The following is a 23,614-nucleotide window of genomic DNA, read 5'->3' on the forward strand; positions in this document are numbered from 1 at the left end:
CAGAGTTTTCCAAAGTAGTATAGGAATTGTCTTTTAAATGCTAAACCCTTCCATAGCACTTGAATGTTATAACCTTTTAAGGGAGAGAAGCCTCCACCCAAAAGTAGCATAGGAGGAAGACACTGGGCAGAGATTCAAAAACTCAGATTTCTTCCCCACAAACATGCACTTCCATTTGTTTTCCCAAGCCCAGTTTCTTCACAGCTACAAGCAAAGTATTCACTTGAAAGTGCTAATATCCTCAACATGTGTCCCAAGGGAAAACAATGAGATGCAGAGAAATGGCTGTGTCACATCTGACACATCTCTGACACCCATTTCCCACATCCCCACACCAGTGTTGGTTCCTCTCAGATCTCCCTCAGCTCTGCCATCAGGATCTGGTCTGCCTCCACACTTCTCCCATCTTTTTCCCCACCAATTCCCACCTTGCTCCTTCAATCAGCCATGCCACTGCTCAGTCTTCATCCCCTCCCAGCCCTGACCCTGCAGCGTTTTGACACCTTAACTCTCAAAATTTGTGGCTACTGGAATCAAGTTCTCATGCATGGTGGTTTCAACCTGAAGCTCACATGCCTCCAGGTTTCCACAGCTCCTTAGGTTTTCCTTTCACTGGCTCCTACACTTCTATCCATGCTTTGCTTCATGCCTTTTCTCTCACTTTTCTTCCTTCTCTCCCCCTCAGCTACCTTCCTTGAAGTTTCCCTTCTTAAAATACGCTTCTTCTCTGAAGGCTTTCATCATTAATCTCTCAAGAAACTATCTTAGAGCCTCATCTGCTGTGCTTTGATTTATTCGTTGTGCAGTTTTTTTGGTAAGTATCTCACAGGAACTGAGGTGGTCATCCTTCTACCTCCATTCCTAAAGGAAAACTTGTGTGAAAAGGTGGGCTTTCAGAACTTAAATTAAAAGATCATGTAAGTAAGATAATTAGATTAAAAAAAGGATATTAGGATCTGAAACGGAATGTTTACTTGCTTTGATGTGCTTTTGGAACATATGTCTGCACAGTGGGTTGTGTGGCTGATTAAGTATAAAACAATCCGAGAAAAAATCACCACTATTAAGCTTAAATCAAAGATCTCTCCCTAAGACACTAATTTGATTTGGGTTTGAAGGTCCCATATCAACCCTAATTTCTATCTTTGATGTCTTGCTTCTTTGTGTGTTGTATAATGGAGGGCAACCTTACTTATAAAAATTTGCGGTTTTCTTCCATTTTAAAAGCAAATATTGTTATTGTTGTTGTGTTGCAGTTGTGAGCACAAATGTCAGCCAATACTAGACCCTTGTTGTGATAAATGCAGCACAAATGCAATGAGAAACCATATGTGGTCAGGAGAGTTTTTAATCTGAGAACCAATCCCTGTGCTCAGGCTCCCAACTTTGCTCTCTCCAAAAGTTGTCCCTGTCCCCACTGAGGCTGCCAACAACCTGTGACCTTAAAATCGTTGTTAACTTATGGGGGAACTTAGATGAAAAAAGGTTTCAAGCTCTAAACCAAAACAGTTTTGATTTCATTATTAAAAAATAATGCATATCAGGTGAAATCAAATAGGTTGTTGGATTTGTTCTTGGATTTAGATATTTTAGGTATAGGATTGAAGTCAGGTGTGTTTGAATATGGAATAATCCTTCAAAAGGAAAAATGAAAGATGTTTGCCACTGTTTTTTTCTACTTTTGTAACAAAAAATTATTTTTCTTACCTGGAACAAGTATTTTAAATTACTCACATGCTGGAAGTAGCATTAAGTCTAAGGCATGGAAAAAATAATCATACAAAGAAATTGTACCTGCCTTGTATTATGATACTGTGTAGATGAAAATCATAGAAGTTGTGTTGGAGACCTGTTCTTGTTGCTCTTCCCATTGGTTGCAGAGTTTTCTTTGATTTCAGTAGTACACGATTAGACAGAAGGCATGACAACTACCATTGCCAGTGGACATGGAGTGGGATTTTCATAGTGTCTACCTAAATCCTTCTCAAAGTGCTGCCCAAACCACAAATTCACAAATAAGAAATGTCATAGTCAGAGTTTTTTATCTGTTAAGGCCCAATGGAATTACCACAGTTATCTGATCTGACATCTGCAGCACCAGTCATTGGATTCCCCTCTTTAATTTCTACTGTGGGAGAAATGGCTATTTCCTACTATTAAAACTCCAAACCTTGCTGTGCACTTAAAGCCCATCTTTTTAAAAAGCATCTGGTTTTGCCATACAGTCTCGTTGCAATGCTGAATTTACCAATTCCTTCCATAAACCCATCTAATGGGAACTTAGCGTTGTTGATAAAAATATCTTTTAAAATCAATATTTTATTGTTATAAACCTTTTATTATTATTACTTTTATGCTTCCTTTTTTGCTCAAAGACATGTTTGAGGGGAAAAGAGAAAATACGAACTACATGAAACACATACCCATTAAATTTCTGCAGAAAAGCTGTAACAATTTTTGTTCAGATTCACAATCTCTATAACATCTTATAAGTAAGAGCATTAACTGCTGAATTAGCCATGGTAGCTCTGATTTTCTGTATATTCCTCTTTGTGAGCATGAAAAAAAAAATTAACCTTATTTTAGAGCTGAGAAGATACAGGGGAAAAAAATATTACTTGTGCATTCCGATGGAGCAGGGGCTGGGAGATAGCAGTGATGTCTCTGGAGTCCCCATCTCGATCTCTTTGTAGAGGGACACAGAGGCCGGCTCTCCAAGTTGATAGTCTTATATTAGATCATCAGGTCACTTTACTGGGTAATTATCAACTTGTTGCAGTGCTGGGAGAGCTGGGAAGAGCGAGCGATTCCCCATCGCCTCATTACCGGCGATCCCTGGAGCGGCTGCGGGGAGAGGCGGCTGCGAGGCAGCTCTGTGCCGCTCCTGCAGCACATCCTCTGCTCTCCGAGCTGAAAACACGGCAGGGAGGGAAATCTGTGTGAATGATCAAATGCCATGTGAATTTGATAGTCGTGGCCCAGGTTTGACCTCTGGAAGTTACCTTGTTTTGAGGGACCTCGCGGGGTTTGATCCTCAGGGTACCGCACAACTGTTGCGACCTCTCGCCCTTCCTGTTGTAAGGGACTTTAAATCAGAAATAAACAGAGGTGAAGCTGAGGGGCTGGTGAGAACTGTTTAGACTGAAGCATTTAGCATGAATCCTGGGGCATTTTAGGTTTCCTGTTGAATACAGCTTTGGCATCCCATCCATACAGTCTCTGCCATGAGAGCAGTCCATTTTTCAGTCGTCTGTATGGCTTTCCTCCGTCTCCTTCAGACAAAAGTGGTGTTCTGGGTACACAGCACTTGGAAAAACAGGCTAGGAAGTTTTATGTAAAGCGAAACAAAAGGAAGTTTTGGGGTTTAAAAGTGGGGTTTAAAAATGATTGTCAGCTTTAAAAGCTTTTTTTTAAATAGCAAAACTTTACCAGAGTATGATACCCCTCCCCATGAGTAGTTCTGTTACTTGCCTCTATGTCTGTTTAGCAGCTATGCATTTCTTTATTGTAGAGCAAAACAATTGCCTTCAAGTGTCCATATTCCATTAAGCATATGGAAAAGTATTCAGCCCTTTGTTTTCTGCAGAATGAATTTATTTGTCACATAAGTATTAATTTAGACTAGTCATGGACCATTAGTGCTTGGTAATTGTCCACATTTTTCTGGGGTTTATTTAACTGATGGAGATTATTTCAGAAATGTGCAACTTCTTTAACTGTTACATTCATTGCTGAGTGCCCCTTGCAGAGGATGCAGGCTCACAGCAGTGGCAAGATGTTGCCTCATCTCTGTCACGCAAGATTTTGGGATTGCTGATGCATGTCCACTGAGGGAGAGCAGGAAAAAGTCACCCCAAGGCCCTTTTCACAGCCACCAACACTGGTTTTGCCAGTTCCTGAGGTTTTGCCTTCCCAGGAGCCCAGCCCAATTCCTCACAGAGGATGCTGCTCCTCTGCTATGGGACCACAAGGCTTCTTTCTCAGCATTGCATCCAGCAGCAGCATCAAAGACAAGCACCTGCCAGGCTCCAAGGCACACAAAGGAGAATGGTGCTCTGCCTCACTGAAAACCATGGGCTGAGGTTTCCTTGCCTTGGTTTTCAAAGGAAACTGCAGCTCCTTCCCCCAGACTTTGGGATGAGACTGCAGAGCTTCAGATGAGCTGTCACTCCTTTCAGCAAAACCCAAGAGGCAAGAAAATTAAGCAGATCTCTTTTCCCCAGTGAAGGACAGTTACAGAGTGACCAGCTCCTGGGAAACCACCAAAAGTCTCCCAGTGTCCCACAGGCAGTGTGTATCATGTCTCAGATGCTGGTATCTCACCTTTCACTGATTGTGTTTCTCTGCTGTCAAGTGTTACCACTGCCCCACAGTTCTGCTCTGCAGGTGGCTGAAGACTGGTAAATTGTGCCAGGATTTCTGCTCTCCCATAGGGGTCATCCACTGCACTGGTAAAGACTGCTCTGTAAAGCCTTGAGTAGCTTGTATGGCCCCAGCACCACCACGAGGCCCTGCAGCTCTTAGGTGGCATCAGGTGATGTCTCCCTTTGTTAAAGAGCAGCAAAGGAAAAGCCTCTCCTGGGTGGGGGAGGAAATGAATCCAGGCTCACGTGCTTCGTCAGAGATGCAAATTGCTCTGCAAATCCTGAGCATTAATTATAGAGCCTGGGCTTCTTGCTGGAGCCACAGGGAAAACAGGCCCCTCGCTCACATTAAATTTAATGGTGTTTGGACACCCAATTCCCTTAGCCTATTTGAAAACCAGAATCCCACTTTCTCCAGATATATATGTGGTCAGGTGAAATCCCTCATCCCACTGCAGACAGCAACATTTTTACAGTATTTTGTTCAGCAAAGCCAGGAGCTCTCCCTCAGGTGGTGAGGTGTTTTCCTCATGCTGTCTGTGGGATCCAGGAAAGAAATGGGGAGCGATGTGGCTAGCAGAGGTATGGACAGGCTGAAGAACACAGCTCTGGCACCATGGTTTCACTGCATGGGCTGGTTCACCACACCAAGCTGAAGGATGTCCCACTGCAGGGTCTGGGGTATGGGCATGGAGAGCCCTGCACGCCCTGGATGTGAGCTGGACGTGGGGACAGAGCTGCCTTGCCCCTGCACTGCTTCATCTCTCATCCACTGCCTCTAAAGAGCAGGATGTGATGGTCTCCTCTGCAAGGAGCAGACCTGTGAGGATACAGCTGCCTCTCACTGTGTAGTTTAGTGCCAATGCGATGGCTCAGTGTGGGATGAGATAAGAAACAATGCAGTTGGGAAAAAAGTGGGGAAAAAATCAAACCTTTGGGGAGTTAGGAGCAGAGGATGCCCCTGGCTGTGTGAGTTGTTCCTGGGAGGCAGCTCCTGGAAGCCACATCATTTTGCAACATGCTGCACTATGGGATGTTGTTTTGCTAGAATTGTAGATGTACAACGGTGAGCGGTGATCTCTGCCTGGGAGGGCTCACAGGAGCCAGATCTTGATGGGAGTATGGCTGTCCTAGTCCACAGATGGACCAGTCAGCAAGGACAGGCTTTAAGCAGAGCCATAAGGAGCTGCCTACTCTCCAGCCCAGTCTTTGTGCACAGGGCCAACCTCATGCTCAAACACCAGCTGCGTTTCCAGCTGCATGCATTTTGGGGAAATTCTTGATCTTTTTCCCAGTGTTACCTCTTTGTTGAGGGTGGAGTTTTCCTATTCTGAGGGACTCCAGCATTTCTGCCTAATTTAGCACAGAGAAAATGAACAGCAAACCCTTCATATTGTTATACGCATTTTAGATGTCGGCCTCACAGTTTGATCAGCAGAGGCTCCAAAGGCTCGTAAACCTGGTAATACATAGTTCCAGGACTGCATCAAAGAAGTTCACAACCCTTTTGGGAGAAGCTGTGAGTACTGATGAAAGAGGGAACTTATTGTATATGTAAGAAAACCTCTTTCATGGCTTATGTATTAAGGCAGGCTCTGTGGCCCAGGGAAGATTGGGGCTGCTTTTAATTTACATCGCCCCTCACTTATATTAAGTCTTCGTCAGAAGAAAAATTAGTCAGATGTTTTCTTAATGACATCATTTTTTTTAATCCTGTTTCATTTTTTCCAGATGAGGCGGTGGAGATTATTAGAAATGAATTGAAACTAAATCTGGAACAGAGACTTTGATTCACTTCTCCCTCCTCCCCGGTAGAAATAAATTGGTCGGCTCCGTGCTCGGATGCCTTTATTAGCAGCCTCGACAGAAACCAGCCCCAGCGGCCTCGGTGCAGCTTCCTGAGCTCGCCGCCGCCGCAGCTGACGTCATGGCGAGAGGCACCGGGGAGTGACTTTGGTCACCCCATAATTTTGGTAATGGAAGGCCATGGCAACACAGGTGGGGAGGTTATGAGGTCTGAAATAGCCATGCCATCATCAGTTCATCTTTCAGTGTCATGAAAGAAAACAGGGTCGATGCTGGTGGGTGTTTCTCTGGCAAAACCCCGGCCTGGGTCTGATGAGCCACCTGTTTTGGTGGCTGTGCATCTCCACAAAGCCTTTATGTGTGACAGGTTTTCACTCTCTGGTATTTCACACCACTGAGCCACAGAGTGCATTGCTACAGGAAAGTACTTTGAACTATAAATATTTCAGAAGGCATTTAATTTACTACCCATCAGCAGAAAGTGTTCAAAAAGCCACAAGGTTTACTAATTTATCAGAAAGACAGAGAAACACATAGAAGATCAAACAAAGACAAACATGCTTGTTAAATTGCTGAATAAGTCTGCAAAGCTTATATTACATTTCTGTGTGGTTTTGTTGATATGCAAGTATTACAAATAAATTAAAATGCACCTGAATTGTTGATAAGACAGGGTGGGACTGAGATCCTGAGGTGCTGGTGGCATGTTGAAACTGCTCAGACCATCATGTTTGTGGTTGTCTGTGCATGGAGAGACAAATCTTAGATGAACTCACTAATGGCATATTTGGATAGTCTTAGTGGAGGGCCTTTGTAATACCCTCCCTTAGATCAGCCCACATCCCAGATCCCTGACCTCCAAATCCGTGTTGTCTTCTCTGCTCAGGGTGCAGCCCCATTGGGTGCACATCCATCTCCCTCAGCTTTGCCAGAGCACCCAGTCAGGGACAAATGCTGTCCCTGCTGTGACCTGTATGTCAACACCAGCTCTGCTTCCAGCAGTCTGTGAGTACAGAGAGAGCTAATACAAAGCAGATTTTTCTCTTTTGTTTTGCCTAATGACAGCTCTGCCTCCTTTGGTGTCTAGGTCAGATTTTTTGCTTCTCAGGTCAGGGTGTGTAACTTTTTCTCCTTTGCACCCTCTGTGGTTTGTCTAAGAGGCAGGAGGGTACAGTAGGGCACGTGTCTGGGAGAAGTCTGCAGACTTTCTCTTCCATCCTTGTTCACCCTTCAAAAAAACTGCTTAAGCACTAAAGCATGCATGTGACATTTTTTTGTTACCTGCTGAATCCCTCAGTATTTACTGACTTTATTCTCAGGTAGCACTTGGCCTGGGAAGATCTGAGGGATTTGAGAGAGGCGGCCCCCAGAAAGCATGCAGTAAAACCTCTCATGAACTTTTGCCCTCTGAACCGTACCACCGACCTGTCAAGGAGGTTTGTGCTGGCCATGATGGACGCAGGAGGTGGGGCTGCTGCACCAGCACAAGCCAAGCCATGCATGCTGGGCTGAGCAAAGCACAGCCCAACATCACATAAGTTCTCCTTGCTGCATTTCCATCCTTGCACAGACTGCCCTGTCTAGGGCTTTCTGCACATGCCAGGACTAAACATCTGGATATCCAGGGGCAGCAAGGGGCTTGCACACCCCAGGTTTGCCTCAAATATCGTTGTGTGGCCAGCCTCACTGTGCAAGGAGATGGGGTGGGATCTCTAGGGCAGAGTGTGTTCCATGCCTCCTCTATGTGCAGGCACTGCCTAAAGCAGCTCATGCCCCTTTCCACAGCAGCCCAGTTGGGGTGAGCCGCCTTGCACAAATACATATTTAGTGCAGTACTGGTGCATGTCCACAGGAAACTTGGGAACTTCAGACTCTGTATGCCAAGAAGAGAGGATTGTCCCACGATGTGCTTGAACTCCTCTCTTGTGGGCGAAGGTGGTGGGGCAGGACAGAGAGGGGTGGCAAGCAGTTGTGCCTGCTCTGGGTGGCTGTGAGTGACAGCATGTCTCTGTTTTCCTTCCCAGGCCTCCTCCTCTGAGCGGCAGCCCTGTCATCTCTGACATCTCCCTCATCCGCCTGTCTCCACACCCTGCCGGGCCCAGCGAGTCTCCCTTCAGCCCCCCTCACCCCTACGTGGCACCCCACATGGAGCACTACCTCCGCTCTGTGCACAGCAGCCCCACGCTCTCCGTCATCTCTGCTGCCAGGGGCCTCAGCCCTGCCGACGGTAAGACACTGCTACTGGTACTGCAGCAATTTTGTAGCTCACCAGGACTGAAATTCCCTAAAACCCGGGGATTTACAGCTGCAAAGACTCCGCAGCTGCTCTCTGAAGTGGGAGAGCTGTCTCTTTTTCTTTTTGTTCATTTTTTTTTTCCCCCTTTAACTACACATTTGTTTTGCATCATCGCACTGAGAAAGCAGAGCGTGAGAATAGCTATTACTGCTGGATCATATTATAAATATTTTGCTTAAAGTACGTTCCTTTCTGCAGAGCTCTCTTTCTCTCTTAGGAGCTTCCCTGTTCTTATGTCTCTGGGACCCAGCTTTCCCCAGAGAGGGTCACAGTTGTTCTGTCTGCCTGGCCTGGCTGAGACTGATGTTACAGAGGAGACAAGGCCAGCTGGGTTATCCCCTGTTGGCTTTGTGTCTGGGGTCAGCGTGGCTGCTGAGTGAAGGCGAGGGGCCATACTTTCTTCCTCCTTACTCCTGAGCTGCTCTGCAGCAACCCTCAGGGAAGGCAAGGATGTGTGGGGAGTTGGTGCTGGGTGCAGGCAGAGCTGATCATGTTCTCTGAGCCCTATCAGACCCCATGCTGGGGAGCTGGGGACAAAGACATCCAAGAGGGAAAGGGGAAAATGCACAACACTGCTTTCACTTGGCAAGGTGTAAGTCATGCCTTACTTCGTCAGAAGAGCTTCATTACACAGTTGCAGGTGGCTGGCTCAGTGCCCAGGGAATAGCTGGGGACCTGGTCTCTGCATGCCCAGTGAATCCCAACATCCCTCGGCTCCCAAGCTGCTGCTGGGGCAGCAGCCCTTCAGCGCTGCAAAGCAAAGTGCACCAGAGAGCAACAAGGCCCCTGGATTAGTGTCTGGCAGCATAAAACTGTCTTGTATAGCTAAAACAACATCACTATAGTGATGGGGACATGCATATGTCTTCTTCTTCCCTCCCCTTGAAACGTCATTCAAACTCTCAGGCACCCGCCAGAGAGAGTCTGATGGCTTGTGTGTGTTTGTGTGTGTTCTGCCCTGTCCTCTCCTTCCAAAACCAGTTTCATTGTTTGCTGTGGAAGAAAGGCATTGCGTTTTGGGTTGCTTTTCTTTTCCTCCTTTTTTTTCTTTTTTTTTTTTTCCCCCTTATTTAAGGTGGTGGTAAATAAGTTAATGGGGCAAGCGGGTGGGGAGGCAGGTTTGAAAAATTACAGCTGGGAGAAAGTGATTGTAATTGGCTTTGGCAGCCAAAATGGTTTTATGCTGCCAGACACTAAACCTAGTTCTATGCATTAGACCTTGGCTTTAATTTCCTCACGCTGCTATCGGGAACTGGGCTGCATTTGTCTTTCCTTCCTAATAGGCAGGGATGTTAATGCTGACAGGGTTACTGCTGTCGGCAGCCTGGGCCCTCTCCCCGCCTCCCAGGGGTGCTGGCCACGTCCAAACGGGAGGATTATTAGAAGGGGGAACGAGAGATTGTTTATAAATTTGCGGAAATGGAGGAATGCAGAGGCCCCAGCCTGGTCTCCTTTGTCCACAGAAGCACGCCCAAGCGCACGTCACGCGCGGAGCCGTGCGGCTGGGGCTGCCGGGGGGCGCGGGGGGAGCCGGGGCCGCCAGCGCCAGCTCCAGGGTCTAACACTGCACTGGGAACCTTCTCCCCATGTTTCTCTCCTCGCCCACGGCTCCAACAGTGGCTCATGAGCACCTGAAGGAACGAGGCCTCTTCGGGCTGCCCCCGCCACCACCGGGAGCCAACCCTGCTGACTACTACCACCAAATGACGCTGATGGCCGGCCACCCAAACCCCTATGGGGACCTCCTCATGCAGGGCGGGGGAGCAGCCAGCACAGCCCACCTCCACGATTACCTCAGCCCTGTCGATGGTGAGTAGCAGCTTGGGTTTTTCCTGGCATGGCTGAAATTTTGGGTTAGATGGACGAGACTGCCCTCCAGGTGGAGGTTGCTGAATGTGGTCACTCTGCCCTGCTGGAACCTTTGGGTGCCGCACTATAATTTTTGGCTTAAAAGGTCACCTCCTTCCATAGATATAATATACGTAAACTAAAATAGGTACACCCTGCTCTCTTAGGGAGGATGGCATGGCTGCAGCATGGGTAGGAGATGGGCTGGTCCAGTAAGCTGGGCATTGCTGCTGTCCTGCTGCATTGACCATGGGTGACTGGAGCGTGCCTGGGGACAAGCTGCATCTCTAGCTCCCCATCCCACCGTGTGTTTTGCCTGCTTGGTGTCTGGGTTGAAGTTGGGCCATATGCATGCAAAGCTGTGCTAGGCACAGTGGACATCTCATCTTGGTTAGGACCTCTCAGGTCCACAAGGAGAGAAAATATCTGAACGGGGAGACACAGTGGAAAGAATAAAATAGTATTTTGAGCAAGGAAATTTAAAAAAGCAGGAATGTGGTATTTGTGATAGCATTGTGTGTTATAAACTCAGAAAACTCTATCTCCTTGCTACATGAAGAAGAAATAGTCATGTTAGGCACTGTAGTGCTGAGTCACCCCTGTGGCCTGATTGCTGCCCTGGGAAGAGTCTGTCTGGAAGCATATATGAGGTCCAAATGATTTTTAGAGCTGTTAGAAATGTCTTTCACTTCATGCTACATCTTGCAAGAGCTGAGTTGTACAGATATTACAGAGGGCAGTTTGAGGATTATTTCTGCTGCAAGAAGGAGAAATCTCAGCTCAACTTTCAGATTCAGCGTCTGTTTCCTGAGATGTCTTCGGATTTGCCTGTGGACCATTACAATTTTTGGAGTGGAGATCTGCATCATTTCATTACCGCTTCAAAGTTTCTGTTGTTGAGCTTTTAAGATGAAAGACTTTGTGGTCTTTCTGCTTCATAAAGTGACTGGTTTAGAATGATAAAAGCTGTTCTGGCTTTTCAGTGATGGGAGTTTACAGATACTTCTAATGGAAAAACAGTTTCTCATCTGTGGCTGCTGTGGAAGTTTTACCTGAACAGTCATTTTGTGCTGCCAGTACCTAGATTAATTTGGAACCTGGATCCCAGTCAGAGAGAGTATAAGCTCCTTGGTACTATCCTGCCCTCTAACACCCAAAATATATCTCAGGCTTCACTGCTGCAAAGCAGCTGGTCAGTAAGACTGCTCTGTATTCTCTCCCAAGGGTTAATGCCTGTGGTTATAGCAGATGGGTGCAAACGAGCCCTGCCAAGTTCTCCTTGGGCTCATGAACAAGACTCCTTCCTCCTTGCCTCCTTATTAGTCCATCTCTGACCAGCAGTGCCTCACTGAAGTGCCAGATAAACAACCAGTGAGGGAAGCAAACACAACTGTTTTCATGGTGGTACAGGCTGGCTCCCAGCACACCGAGATGCTCATCCTCTGGTTTGCTGAAGATCAGTCTTTATCTGAGGTACTGAGATACTCCCCTTGGCAGAAGACTCTCATATTGTTTGCCTTCTTCTGAAAACAGCTCTACGGTGAATCATGTATCAAAGGTCTCAGTTTCCTGCAGCCAAGTTCATAACCATGATTCACTGCAGAGCCAGGCCTCACCAAGAATTTATTATGATCTTTTGGAAAAGCTTTGTTGGTGATTAACTGGAAAGCCTTTTCTGGGCCTTCACGTGGGTTCTGTGTGAGATGGAAACTTTCAAACATTATGAGAATGTGGCACTGCTTTTTAAGAATGTGTAAAGGAGCACCAGTCCAGTACCAGTCCATGTGCCTGGGTTTATCCATCACCCAGAGAAAAGAGAGAATTGTACATTATTAAAGCCGAGAGTAAAATGGATGGCTCTGAAATGCTCGATGAGGGGACAGTGTCTCCTTCTCTTTTTAGAAAGTTATTTCAAAAATTTAAATCAGCAGGGCCTAAGTAAATAGTTGAACAGATAATTTAATAAAGCATCCTCTTATGGTGTTTTTCTGAGACGAGAATATCAGTAGCATGCATAAACCCCCAGTGAGTCACCACCTCGCTGCATCTGTCATTCAGAGAGCTCTTTTCTTCCCAGCCGGGAACATAGAAACTTTACAAGAATTTGTTTGCTGAAAATGCAGGTAGCTCTTGTTAAACCACATGCAGCACCATTATTTATCTGTGATAACACTGGCACCTGCAAAAGGAAAAGCAGGAGATAAGCATATATTAAATCTGGCCTATTCAGTGTCACATCACTTCCAAACATCTGCAGGTTGGTCCATGGGAGCTGTGGACACTGGCTATGGGGGTTCTTCCACAGACACATACCTACACCTTTCTGGTTCCTGTAATTGCATTTCTCAGAGAATTTCTCAGTGCCTTCATGTTTTTTCTCAGAGTTTTTGACTCCATCAGATGTCTAAGGTCAGGAAAAGTAATAGGATATGAATGTCAGCTGGAGTTTGTTGGTGCCAACCCTGTGCCAGGTCTGCTGAGTGTTCACATGGTGGCTGCGCTGGGCTGCCAAGAGCTGCATCTCTGCTGGGTTTTCAGTGTACAGCTAGAAGTTAAAACAGTGACCAGATTTAAGTTTTACATACAAGATTGCTGTGGTGTTCAGGCCAGTCCCAGTGGAGACTAAACAACCATTCAGTTGCTTCTCCTGTTCCATTTCCTCATCCAAACAGGGACTCAAAATCCAAGACTCGAATTTGAATCCCGGCTTAATCCCATTTTCTGGAAAGCTTATACTTTCAAATCAAAAGTTAATCACTTTCCAATGTCACAGCATTGCTGATGGGATACATTTGAGACTCTATCTACAGGTTCTATTCACCAGACCAAAGCAATCTTTTGCATTTCTTTTTTAAAAGAAGTGCTACATGGTGGATTATTCCAGGTGATGGAGTGGTTGTGCAAGAGCATCCCTGAGGCAGGAAAGACTGGTGGGAAACAGAATGACCCTGGAGATGGCTACCACTTTCATGTTGAGTACTTCCAGCTGCTTTTTTCCCTAGGCACAGGGCTTCCTGTGACTACCCTCAGCCCTTCAGGAGGAGACATTTTCTCTCAAGAGGAGTCCATCCACACTGACTTGATGCTGCTACTGTTATAGACCTGTACACCAACAGATCTCAAAGTGCTGCACAAGCAAAGCCATTTCATCACTGGAGACCACAAAGAAAAAGGAGACCAGTGAGTGGAGTAGTGGCAGCTTTAGGAGCAAGATCCAGATCTTTGGAATAATGCCAGGGTGGAAATTAGAGATCATCTTTAGGTCCATTACTTTGCAGAGCTTTTAGAGTGTGATTGGGTTGTGCATGCTGAGTAAGGGAATGGGAAAAAACATCTCGAGTATAAGTTAGGTCCAAGGTAGTCCCTCACGTCAGGAAGGCTGTATAGATGTGTTTGTGCAACAGTTGCCAATAGCAGGGATGATCCAGCAGTGCTGTCCATTTTGTCCAGTTCTGGAGCTAGAGGGGGGGGTCCCTACCCTGTGTTTTGCTGCCTGGTGCCACAAATGGTGTCACAAATGTCTTGATTCACAATCAGCAGTTTAAGTGGTAAAGGCTTTGTTCAGTGCAGCATGGCCAGCAGGCCAGCAGCTGGCACACTTGCCTGGAATGTGGGCAAATCACAAAGCAGGACTTTATTTCCCCAAATCAAACAGTGATTCAGCTTCACCAGCCTCTTTCAGTCAGTGTTGCTGGAGCCTTTCTCCTTGAAGGAAATTATTTAATAGCCAGCAGGGTAAGGAGCAAGGCTGGCAGTGCAGTTGGGTTGTGACTGCAGTCTGCAGGCATGTGGCTGGGAGAGGTGAGCTCGGGACTGTCTCCAGCAGGAGAGAGCAACTGTGGAGCAACTGCTCCATCAGGACAAAAGCAGAGAGCCAAGCCTCATGGGGACCTAGGAAGGAAGTGCTTCCCCTGGGGCTGGAGGGGCAGCAACCCTGGTTTGCAGACTGGATGTGCTGGATCACAGATGACTTCCCAACCAAGCCAGCTGTTGGCTACTCTGGGCAGACGGCGCGCCCTGTAGTCGCTTCCTTAAAAACTCTCAAAGACCTATTCTTTTTTGTTGTTGTTTTCTTTGTCCCAGCACAGAATGGAAACTTGCTGAAATCTCAGAAAAGGTTCAGAGAATGGGAAACAATTTCCCACCCATTTCTAGCCAGCAGTGCTGTTTTCCTCCCCAGAAAAATATGTGCAGAAGAGAGAAAAAGTCCCAGAGCACCCCATAAGTGCTGTGTCTGGAATCCTGCTGCACTCTGGTTTCTAAAGAATTCAATTTACATATGCAAGTTGGGTCGACTAAACAGTTACCTTGTGGATTGGGAGTAGAAGAATGCAGTCTTGTCTTTCAGCTCAGATTTGAGGGAAGCATTAGTATTCCTTGAACTGCAAAGTTGATCGGCCTATGGAGAGAAGAAAGAAGGGTCCCAGGGCAGTGTCTGGTGCCAGAACAAATGTCCAGCATCTGCTGTAGACTGAAAAAGAGGTGTGTTGCCTCTGCAGAAGGAGAGAGGGAACTAAGGAACTGGTTACACAAAGAGCGTTTGTAGTTTATTGCCGCTTATCAGTTATGGGACCATCCTGTGTTTTTATGGGGCCCTTGGTTTTAATTTGATGATGGGAGTGGGGGGAGATATTTCTTTACACTTTGGATGGAGTTTTGTGAATGGTGAGGAAGGGGGACCATTTTGATAACACAGTATTTATCCTGGGGCTTGGCCAGGGGATGGAGGGGAAGCAGTGGCTCTGGCCAGGTTTCAGTGAGGCGGGAGGGGGGCAGGCAGGGTGTAAGCCATCTGCAGCCCATGTGCCTTACAGGCTTGTCTGTTAGGGAGCAGATACCCCTGATGATCCTGTGCTGTTGTGAGCATAGAAACATATTTGTCTGTAAAGGGTTGCCTGAAATTTCCTTATCCTGGAGGAGCCTCGAAGGAGCTCCCACTGAGTGCCTGATGTTTCCTTTCAGGAGGGCTTTGCTGCCATTATTCCTAGTGTGACATGAGGTCTGAATTCTTGCTCCAGAAGAAAACATCTCTTGTAGAATCCCTCTGACAGCCCACGGCCACAGAAGTGGTCCGAGCAGGAACCTCTGCTCCCACCCCCCCGACGAGTTGGGATCTGATCCTGCCCTTGGGCACTGGGATCAGGCGCCAGAGTTGGTCCACAAGCTGCCACATGTAAGAGCTGATCATTTGGTCATCACTGGCCTGTTGTGGATTAAGCTAAATTTGGGAGAAGTATCCCAGTTTCTGAGCAACTTGTGGATATGATAATTCATAGGCACCACAGGAAATTGCCAAGGATACTCTTTCCTTCTAGCACAGAAATCTGGACTTTCCTCACAGCTCTAAGCTGTCTGGGGAACTTCCCCCAACATATTTTCCAACCATCAAAAAATTCTTTAAACTAATCCTGTTCATTTTGAAAGGGGAGAGGAGAGAGGAGTGTTAGTGATAAATGTTCCCAAAGACTTCCATCTGCGTGTGTGAAAAATGGAACCCGCCTTTAGTTCCTTCTCTGGGCACAGTCCCTGCTGAACAGTTGTGTGTAGCTTTTCTTTTTGAGCAACACTGGACCTCACGCAGCAGAGGACTTTGCTTATGTGCCCCAGTGGCTGTCAGTCAGCCCGTGTTGAACCCCTTGCTATGTACAGCCACACAAATGCTGACCACTGCTGCTGCCTGCTACCATTTAACATTCCTGCTCCATGTCCTCAGATCAGAAGATTCAGGTCAGGCAAACTTTATTATTTAGAACAATCCCAGTGTTGTTAATCTGCTTTTGAATAATAATTTTGAAAAGATTCTCTCTTCCTAAATGCACTGGTGAGCATTTCTTCATGGGCCTAAACTCCTTCTTCATTTCCCAGACGATTCTCTTCCCAGGCACCTTGGGCAGGCTGTCATTAAGAAGAGAGAATTGTTCATCCATAGCACGATTTTAGGTCACAGCTTTCTGTGGAGGCCTGCAAGACCTAAGAGGCTTTCGTGTAAAGCGTGAGCCCAACCTATTGGATCTGCTATCAAACATTTCAGACAGTCCGCAGTACCTGCAGGATCTAAATTAGAGTGGACACTAACACAATGCATATTACTGGTTTTGGACTGGAGAATTCCCAAGAGAGCTTGATAATCTGACAGCTTTCCACAGAGTTTTACATGGGGAAAAAATGACATACCTGTGTGCAGCAGGGAGGAGTGCCCACATCGTCTGCACTGCTAAAACCCTGGTTCTGTTGGACATCAGGTCTTCTTCCCTCTGCAAATTAATGGGGACCAATGGCTGATCCAGCACTGTGAGCATAAATCATGTGAAGGAAGAGCGAGAAATGAGTACAAGGCTTTTCTTTCTATTTAGTAATTTATCAAGGGAAGTGGCACATTAATAAACAGATCTCCCTTGAGATGTGGGAGTAACAGAGATAAATATGACTGTCAAATCTGGCCTGCTTCCTTCTGTTAGAGAAGGAGGAGACTGTGGGAATGCAAATGCAGGAAACAATATCTATATCTGGAAATACACATATTATTTGTAGGACAGAAATCCTGACAATTCATCTGAGATGGGGCCCCATCGCACTTGGTGCAGTATGTACAGAATAAAATACAAGCCCTGTCTAAAGGAGCTCATTTAAATAGATGACACTGGGAAATAGGGACACGGAAAGAAGCAGCAACTTGCTCAAGGAGGTATGGCTGAAGAGGACTGGGAAGAGCGCCCAGGTCCCTCCAGGTTGTGCTGCATGTATTGAATCAAGATTCCTTATGGCCAGAGGACCATTGTGATCTAGGCCCAAGCAACCTTCATGTTGTTTGGTCCAGGGCTCTGGCAGGACTCAGATTTCAGGAACCAGATGTGAAGTTTGGGAAATCTCCATTTCAGCCTTTTGGGCCAGGCTTTGCTGAGACGAGCTCATTTGCACAAGGAATTGTTTGATCACACCAGCAGGACACATCTTACCTCCTTCTACATCCCAGTCAGCCTCTCATCTACCAGCACTGTCATCAGGACAGAAAGTTCATGCTCTTAAAACGTGCCAGGCTTGTATTTGGTGATACGCAGCCAAAATCGGTGCCTTCAACCTGCTAGAAGAAAATGTCTCATACTGCTGTCTGGCCAGTTCAGTATTTTATTCACAGCATTTAATAGGAAGGATGCTTTCTGGGGAGACCACCACTGGACAAGTCAAGTAGTGATACATTGCTGTGCTCATCAAGGAAAGGAGCTGGAGCAGCTGAGCCCTCCTGCACCCCTAGGTGGATGGCAGGGATTACCAGCTAGGACCTATTGCCAAGTGCTATATTTCACCCTTAGTTGTTTTTTTGTTTTTTTTTAAATACACGATCCAAACACTTCTTGCTTTGGAGGGATGAGTCATTCCAGGCAGGGTTTGGATCTGGTACCCTAGCATTGAAGAAAGTTGTGATTTGATCCATCTGCAGCTCCCATCCACGCCACCCCAGAGATCTGCAGGTGGGTCAGGCCTGGGCAGAGTTTCCTTTGGGTGAAGTCAGTAGTTCCAGTTAGTGGTGCTGAAACACTGAGAGATGCCAAACTTTTACAGTATTAACCCATCATGTATTGCAGATCCATAAATGGGCCTGGCAGGGTTGGAAATTACTTCATGCCTGAATGATTGACAATTGCTAATAGGGTCCAGGCACTGGCAGGTCCCCTCAGAGGGGGAGAGCTTGAACTTTGTGCCTGAGCTGCCAAATTGGTTTTCTTAAAACTCTTAATTTACTTTCAGGGTTTCTGGAGCCTCGCCTCCTTCATTAATTGGTTGGTCAGCATTGTGCTCATGCTCGTTTGGTTTCCGTTCCCCCCGCGCACAGGCACACACTCACCATTTGCAATGGTCACCCAGCTTGGATGTGCAGCTCCCCTGGCCTGCTCCTCCTGACACTGAGTCAAGAGGCATGGCTGCACTCATGGAAACCTTGCTGGCCTTCTCCCTTTTAAGTTAATTTAGTGCCCATGAAAGGGGGTTATGGACAGGATTCTGTATCCCCTGAGGACAGCAAAGCAAGCGGGCGTCCATGGTGCTGCCCGACCCCTGTGATTCAGCACCCAGAAGAGAGGAAACCTCCCATCAAAGGGCACTTGGTCCCTGCACTGCTCCTGTGTCCTGAACATCCCACAACAGTCATGAGTGCAGCAATTCTCAGCACTTCCAGCCTGCCTGCAGGAAGGGAGCAGCCCACGGGTCTTGTCTGACAAAGCCTCTCTGTCCTGCAGTGTCCCGGTTTTCGAGCCCACGGGTGACTCCAAGATTAAGCCGGAAACGAGCCCTGTCTATCTCCCCGCTCTCTGATGCCAGCATTGATCTCCAGACAATGATCAGGACCTCCCCAAACTCTCTTGTGGCATATATCAACAACTCCAGAAGCAGCTCAGCAGCGAGTGGCTCCTACGGCCATTTATCTGCCGGGACAATCAGGTAAAGCTCTGGGATCAGCTCCATTCAGCTCAGGAAACACCCGCATGAAAGAAGGGATGATCCTCCTGCAAGGGAGAGCTTCCCTCCCTTGCAGCCTCTGCTTTTGTGCATCAGGGCTGTGTAGCATAGTAAATCAAAGCCCCCATCTAGTTTTGCATGTGGAAAGGTGTTTTGTGGCATTTGGGGTGGGGTTTCTTTGGCTGGATTGGAGTTATTGGCTACCACGTTTCCAGTAATTACAGTATGATCATGCGTCCCTGCAAGCAGAAACAGATAATAAATTGGTCTTAAAAAATGCTCATTGTGAGCAGTTTGACTGGTTAAGAAACACTCTGATTTAAGAGATTGCCCCAAAGTACTCTCCAAATTACTGGCCCACATTCTTAGAAAAAATGTTGCCTGGGTGGATAGAAGAGCCTAATTCTAAAAGCATATTTAAACCAAATCTAAACCCTTGAGTAAAGTTTTGTTCAAATCTTCATTAAAAAGCACTTACATTAGCCAGCTGACTGTTGTCAATCCCTACTGTGATTGCTTCACCCAAGTTTCACAATGTTATTATTCTTTTTGTTACTTAACTGTTAAAAATGTTAGATCTAATTAACACTGATGTTGCAAAGCAAAGGGTTATGAAGATTATGCATGCTTAAAACTTGTGGGGGAAAACAGAGATGTTTTTATTAATAAGTGTAGGATTAATTATGTAAGTTACTTTATCCAGCAGCATAATTTAGAAATTGACTGTAAAATCAAACATAAGACTGACATAAACAAATTGCAACTTCTTATCTGGTAATCGTACTTTTTCTAGCCTCTTTACCTGTTGTCATTATCTGCACATACCTGTAGCATCTCAGCTTATACTCAGATATTAAGAGTACTGTCTGGTATTTTTGACAAATCAGTAGAGTCCAGGGACTGAAGCAATGGTCAACTTTCAGCCTCCAAGGGAATAATCAACTAATAATAAAGAATTTGAACCCCTTCTCCGTGTTCTAAAAATATATCCTAAATGTCAGGATTTGTAAAATGGCTAACATATATAGCAGCATAACTGCCAGAAATTTGGTATGAAAAGACATTTTTGTTATTATTTTTACAGCATCTTAAAGGCAGGAATGAAATACTCTCTCCAAAAGCAAAATTGGTTATTAAGCGTGTTTCTAATTATGGCCCTATTCTCTGAACAGTCACACCTTGAGCAGTTTTTGTGGTGAAAATACGATGAGGGTAAAGGTTCAGGGCAGCCACTTCTTGAAGGTGGCAAATAATCAATTTTTGAGCTGTCTGTGGTTTGTTCATCACACATCTAGAGTTACCACAGAGCATCTCCTGTGCTTCTCCCTCTCTGCCCAGTGGACTTGCTCCTGGGGGTTAACCCCTTTTTTCCAAAAGCAGAGTTTTATTTTTACTGCTCCCCACTGCTGCATCCTGTCTCGGACCTGTTGTCCCAGTTATTGCCCAAGCAGCCAGGGGGAGTGGTGTTCCTGGTCACTGCTGACCTAGATTGGAGATGAACCAGTGACCTACATAGGAAGGGTGACATACTTCAGCAGTCCCCTGAGCCAGAACTCCCATCACCTGAATGCAGAGTAAATTGCATGGTTTTGGACTATGTTAAGTGGATACTTATTCATCCTTGCTGTAATCTGTGCCAGGTGAGCCAGGTGATGCTTGTTTTTCATATCCAGGTTAGCATAACCCCAAAGTTGCAAGTTTGCAAAAGAGGTCTGCATGGGAAAACCCAGCAGCCTTAGGGGCTGCAAAGCCAGATTTACCGAAGTCTCATCCTCTTATGAACTCCCAAGGGCTTTTGTTGGGTTTTTTTACATAGGAAGCAAGGAAATCATGATCAGTCTAATGCTTGGGTCAAAATGATTCACAAGTTTGCTGAGGCACATGCAAGTCAAATGATGACTTTGCAGTAAAGTAGGCAGTCAGGCTTATCCTGGCATTGAAGGCGTCTATCTGGGTATTGCAGCTTGGTTCCTGGAGTCTCCAGGAAGCCAAACTTGAATCAATGACTGGCTAATATGATAAATATTGTTTAAAATAACTCCTCATCATTTCTATTTCTCCTGTTGCTGCAGTCCGGCATTCAGCTTCCCCCACCCGCTTAACCCCGTGACGTACCAGCAGATCCTGACCCAGCAAAGAGGCCTGAGCTCAGCCTTTGGACACACTCCTCCCCTGATCCAGCCATCCCCAACCTTCCCCTCACGGCAGCACATGGCAGTCATCTCCGTGAACCCATCACCAGCACAGAGCAGCAGCAACAGCAACTGCATCTCTGACTCCAGCCAGGTAGCGACAGCCATCCTGCATGGCACATGTGGAAGTGGAGGCACCTTCTCCATGGGAAGTGAGCTTCCCTTCATGGTGGTTGTGGGAGTTCTAGCAATTCTCTTTTTTACTCACTGTGCCTTTATGTTGCTGTTCTTTTTCCTGGCAAGTGTTTCTGAATTAGGCACAGACAAATTTTGCACCCATCTCCCTTCCTTGCACCTATTGTTACAGAAACCAAAGGCCTTGGTCCATCAAAGTATTGAAAACAGTATGCAATGTCATCCCAGGCAGGAAATTTCCTTGAACATGCTATATCCTGTGAAATTGAGGGACGTCAGTTGCTGTAGTGTTTTGCAAAATAAGCACCTGTGAACCAAGCTTCTTGTTGGGACCTTTACCAGTCCCTCCTTCCTTTTTTGTGCTATCTGAATCATGATGAAGGTCTTAATCTTTAATGTGTAAGTGCATCCTATGTAGGACCTCTTCACATTTTACTTGCTGTTCTTCTTTTTCAGTAGGTTTTCTCTCAATGTGTCCCTGCTGTCAGTTTTTACTGCTAAATTTTGCAAAACCAGGGGCCAGATTTTGAAAACTAGGAATGAGATCCCAACGCCTTAAATGCATCCTTACAAATACCTGTGAGCACACAAGCACATATATGTGTGCACAAGCCCTCCGCATGCACTGGGTTAGTGAATATGCCTAGCACATGCTTAATCATTTTTCTTTTCCACTTACATTCCTTCCAAGTCTAAATTGCAGTTGCTTTTCTCCCCAAAGACTTATTTCACCATATGTCACACCCATTTCAAATCGTTGTTCTAGTAGTATCATACTGAACTTTTCAGACTGGTTTATTGTTTTAGGGTTTCTCATGGCTGCTGCACTGCAAATTCTGTTTGTTATTGCAGGTTATTTGATTGATTGGTTTTGTTTTCTCCTTACAAAACTAGCTACCAAAATAATGTGGCTGGAAGGAGTTCTGCCTCTGTTTAAAAATTTGCAGGACCAATCTTGAGCAATTAGCAAGAGTATTTAAAATGTTAATGCTCCAATTTTATGCACATACAATGGGATGTTTTTTCTCCTGAAGTTGTTCTTATTTTTTAAGAGCTTAGCAAATTACACACACAGTCTTTCATGGACACAGCATGCCAGAGCCCTCACATATAACCAGAGACCCCTGCTTCCCCCAGGAATTCATTTTCTCAGCAAATCATTTTGTCACATTGAGAAATAAAACTGGCTTGGGTGGGGGTTGTATAAGGCTTTGATGGCTATGCCATGGACTGGATTGCTCTGAAACAGAGCAGCAGTGGCGAGGCCAAGCTCACGCCAGTGAGCCTGAAGCTGAGGCTGCCCTTGATTCTTCCCTCTCTCCCATCCCCCTGCCTTGCACAAACCCACATGAGCTGGTTTTCATATGAACCCCAGGCCAACCCTGCTGTCCCCTGCCACTCCTGAAGCTCAACCTTGACTGATTTTAAAGTGAGTTTTCAATGAGGAAGTGGGCCACAGTCTGTGTGTCATCCCAAACCCCAGTGCCATTTCTTGCCTGGTTTTCTTTCCTAGAGCAAGCAGAGCAGTGAGTCGGCCGTGAGCAGCACCGTCAATCCAGTAATTAACAAACGCAGCAAAGTCAAGACTGAAGTTGAGGGCTTGCCCCCAGTGTCCCCAAACACACAGGTAACCTCCCTCCTGTGAGCCATGTTGTGGGGTTGAGGCAGTGAGCTGCTGGGACTCATCTTTGGGAATGATCCTCTTGGCATCTTTTGTTGTAGCTGGGAGCAAGGCAGCAAAATCTGCCAGGCAGGCAGGTGTCTCTTGGAGCACAAAGCCCAGGAAGGGACGGGGCAGAGCTGCAGTGACTGAGTGAAGCATTCCATGGGTACTTGGGACTCAGCTTGCTGTTGCTGTGCTTGGATAAGGAAAAAAAGGAGAGAGCAAATATATCAAGTATAATAATGTAAAAATGATGTTTGAGTTTTCTGTGCTGCAAAGCAAGCAGCATTAGTGTCTCAGAGCAAACATAGATTATGAGGGAAACTTGCATGTAGGTAGAAAGCTTGCAAAAAAAGGACGACTTCTTGATTCAACAAGGAATTGCTCCTAGAAACATCCTTTACACTGGTGACACAACATTTGACACCAAGAAGGGCCCAGAGGCCTTTGCTTTCTTTCTGGAGCCCTGTGATTGCAAACTGCTTAATGGCTGACAGTATCCATCTGACCGTCCTTTATCACAACTGTAAACTATCAGGAGTGCTCTGGGCACTTCATTTTCATGAAATATTAAGCCATGTTATTGTCAAGCGAATGGAAGAGTTGATGACAAATTTCTCCTCCTGCCCTGGTTCAGGAGCAGGTCTCAGCATGATGCATGGGGACAGCAACGTGTGTAGTCATCAGGGGGCTGGTAAAATTGATGAAGATAGCATATCAGGGAAAGATAAACATGCTGTAGTCAGCACGATTAGGGCAAAGAGGCACCTCTCTGGAGCTTTGAGTTTAGGAGTGCATCCACACACTGCTGCAAAATCACACGCCCTGAAAAACCAATCTGGCCGCCGCCTGGGCT

At 46.1% G+C, this 23,614-nt stretch overlaps 1 protein-coding gene across 1 annotated transcript in view; it reads left to right on the forward strand.

Annotated features, from left to right (window-relative positions):
* Window positions 1-23,614, forward strand: part of GLI2 (GLI family zinc finger 2) — a 187,534-nt gene that overhangs the window by 139,750 nt on the left and 24,170 nt on the right. Inside the window, exons 4-8 of the mRNA XM_036387227.2 lie at window positions 8,195-8,397; window positions 10,084-10,275; window positions 18,549-18,750; window positions 20,841-21,054; window positions 22,609-22,722. Of these exons, the coding sequence (XP_036243120.1) occupies window positions 8,195-8,397; window positions 10,084-10,275; window positions 18,549-18,750; window positions 20,841-21,054; window positions 22,609-22,722 (925 nt within the window). The remainder of the gene's footprint in view (window positions 1-8,194; window positions 8,398-10,083; window positions 10,276-18,548; window positions 18,751-20,840; window positions 21,055-22,608; window positions 22,723-23,614) is intronic.

The sequence above is a fragment of the Molothrus ater genome, chromosome 7, assembly GCF_012460135.2.
Source record: "Molothrus ater isolate BHLD 08-10-18 breed brown headed cowbird chromosome 7, BPBGC_Mater_1.1, whole genome shotgun sequence".
Taxonomy (NCBI): Eukaryota; Metazoa; Chordata; class Aves; order Passeriformes; family Icteridae; genus Molothrus; species Molothrus ater.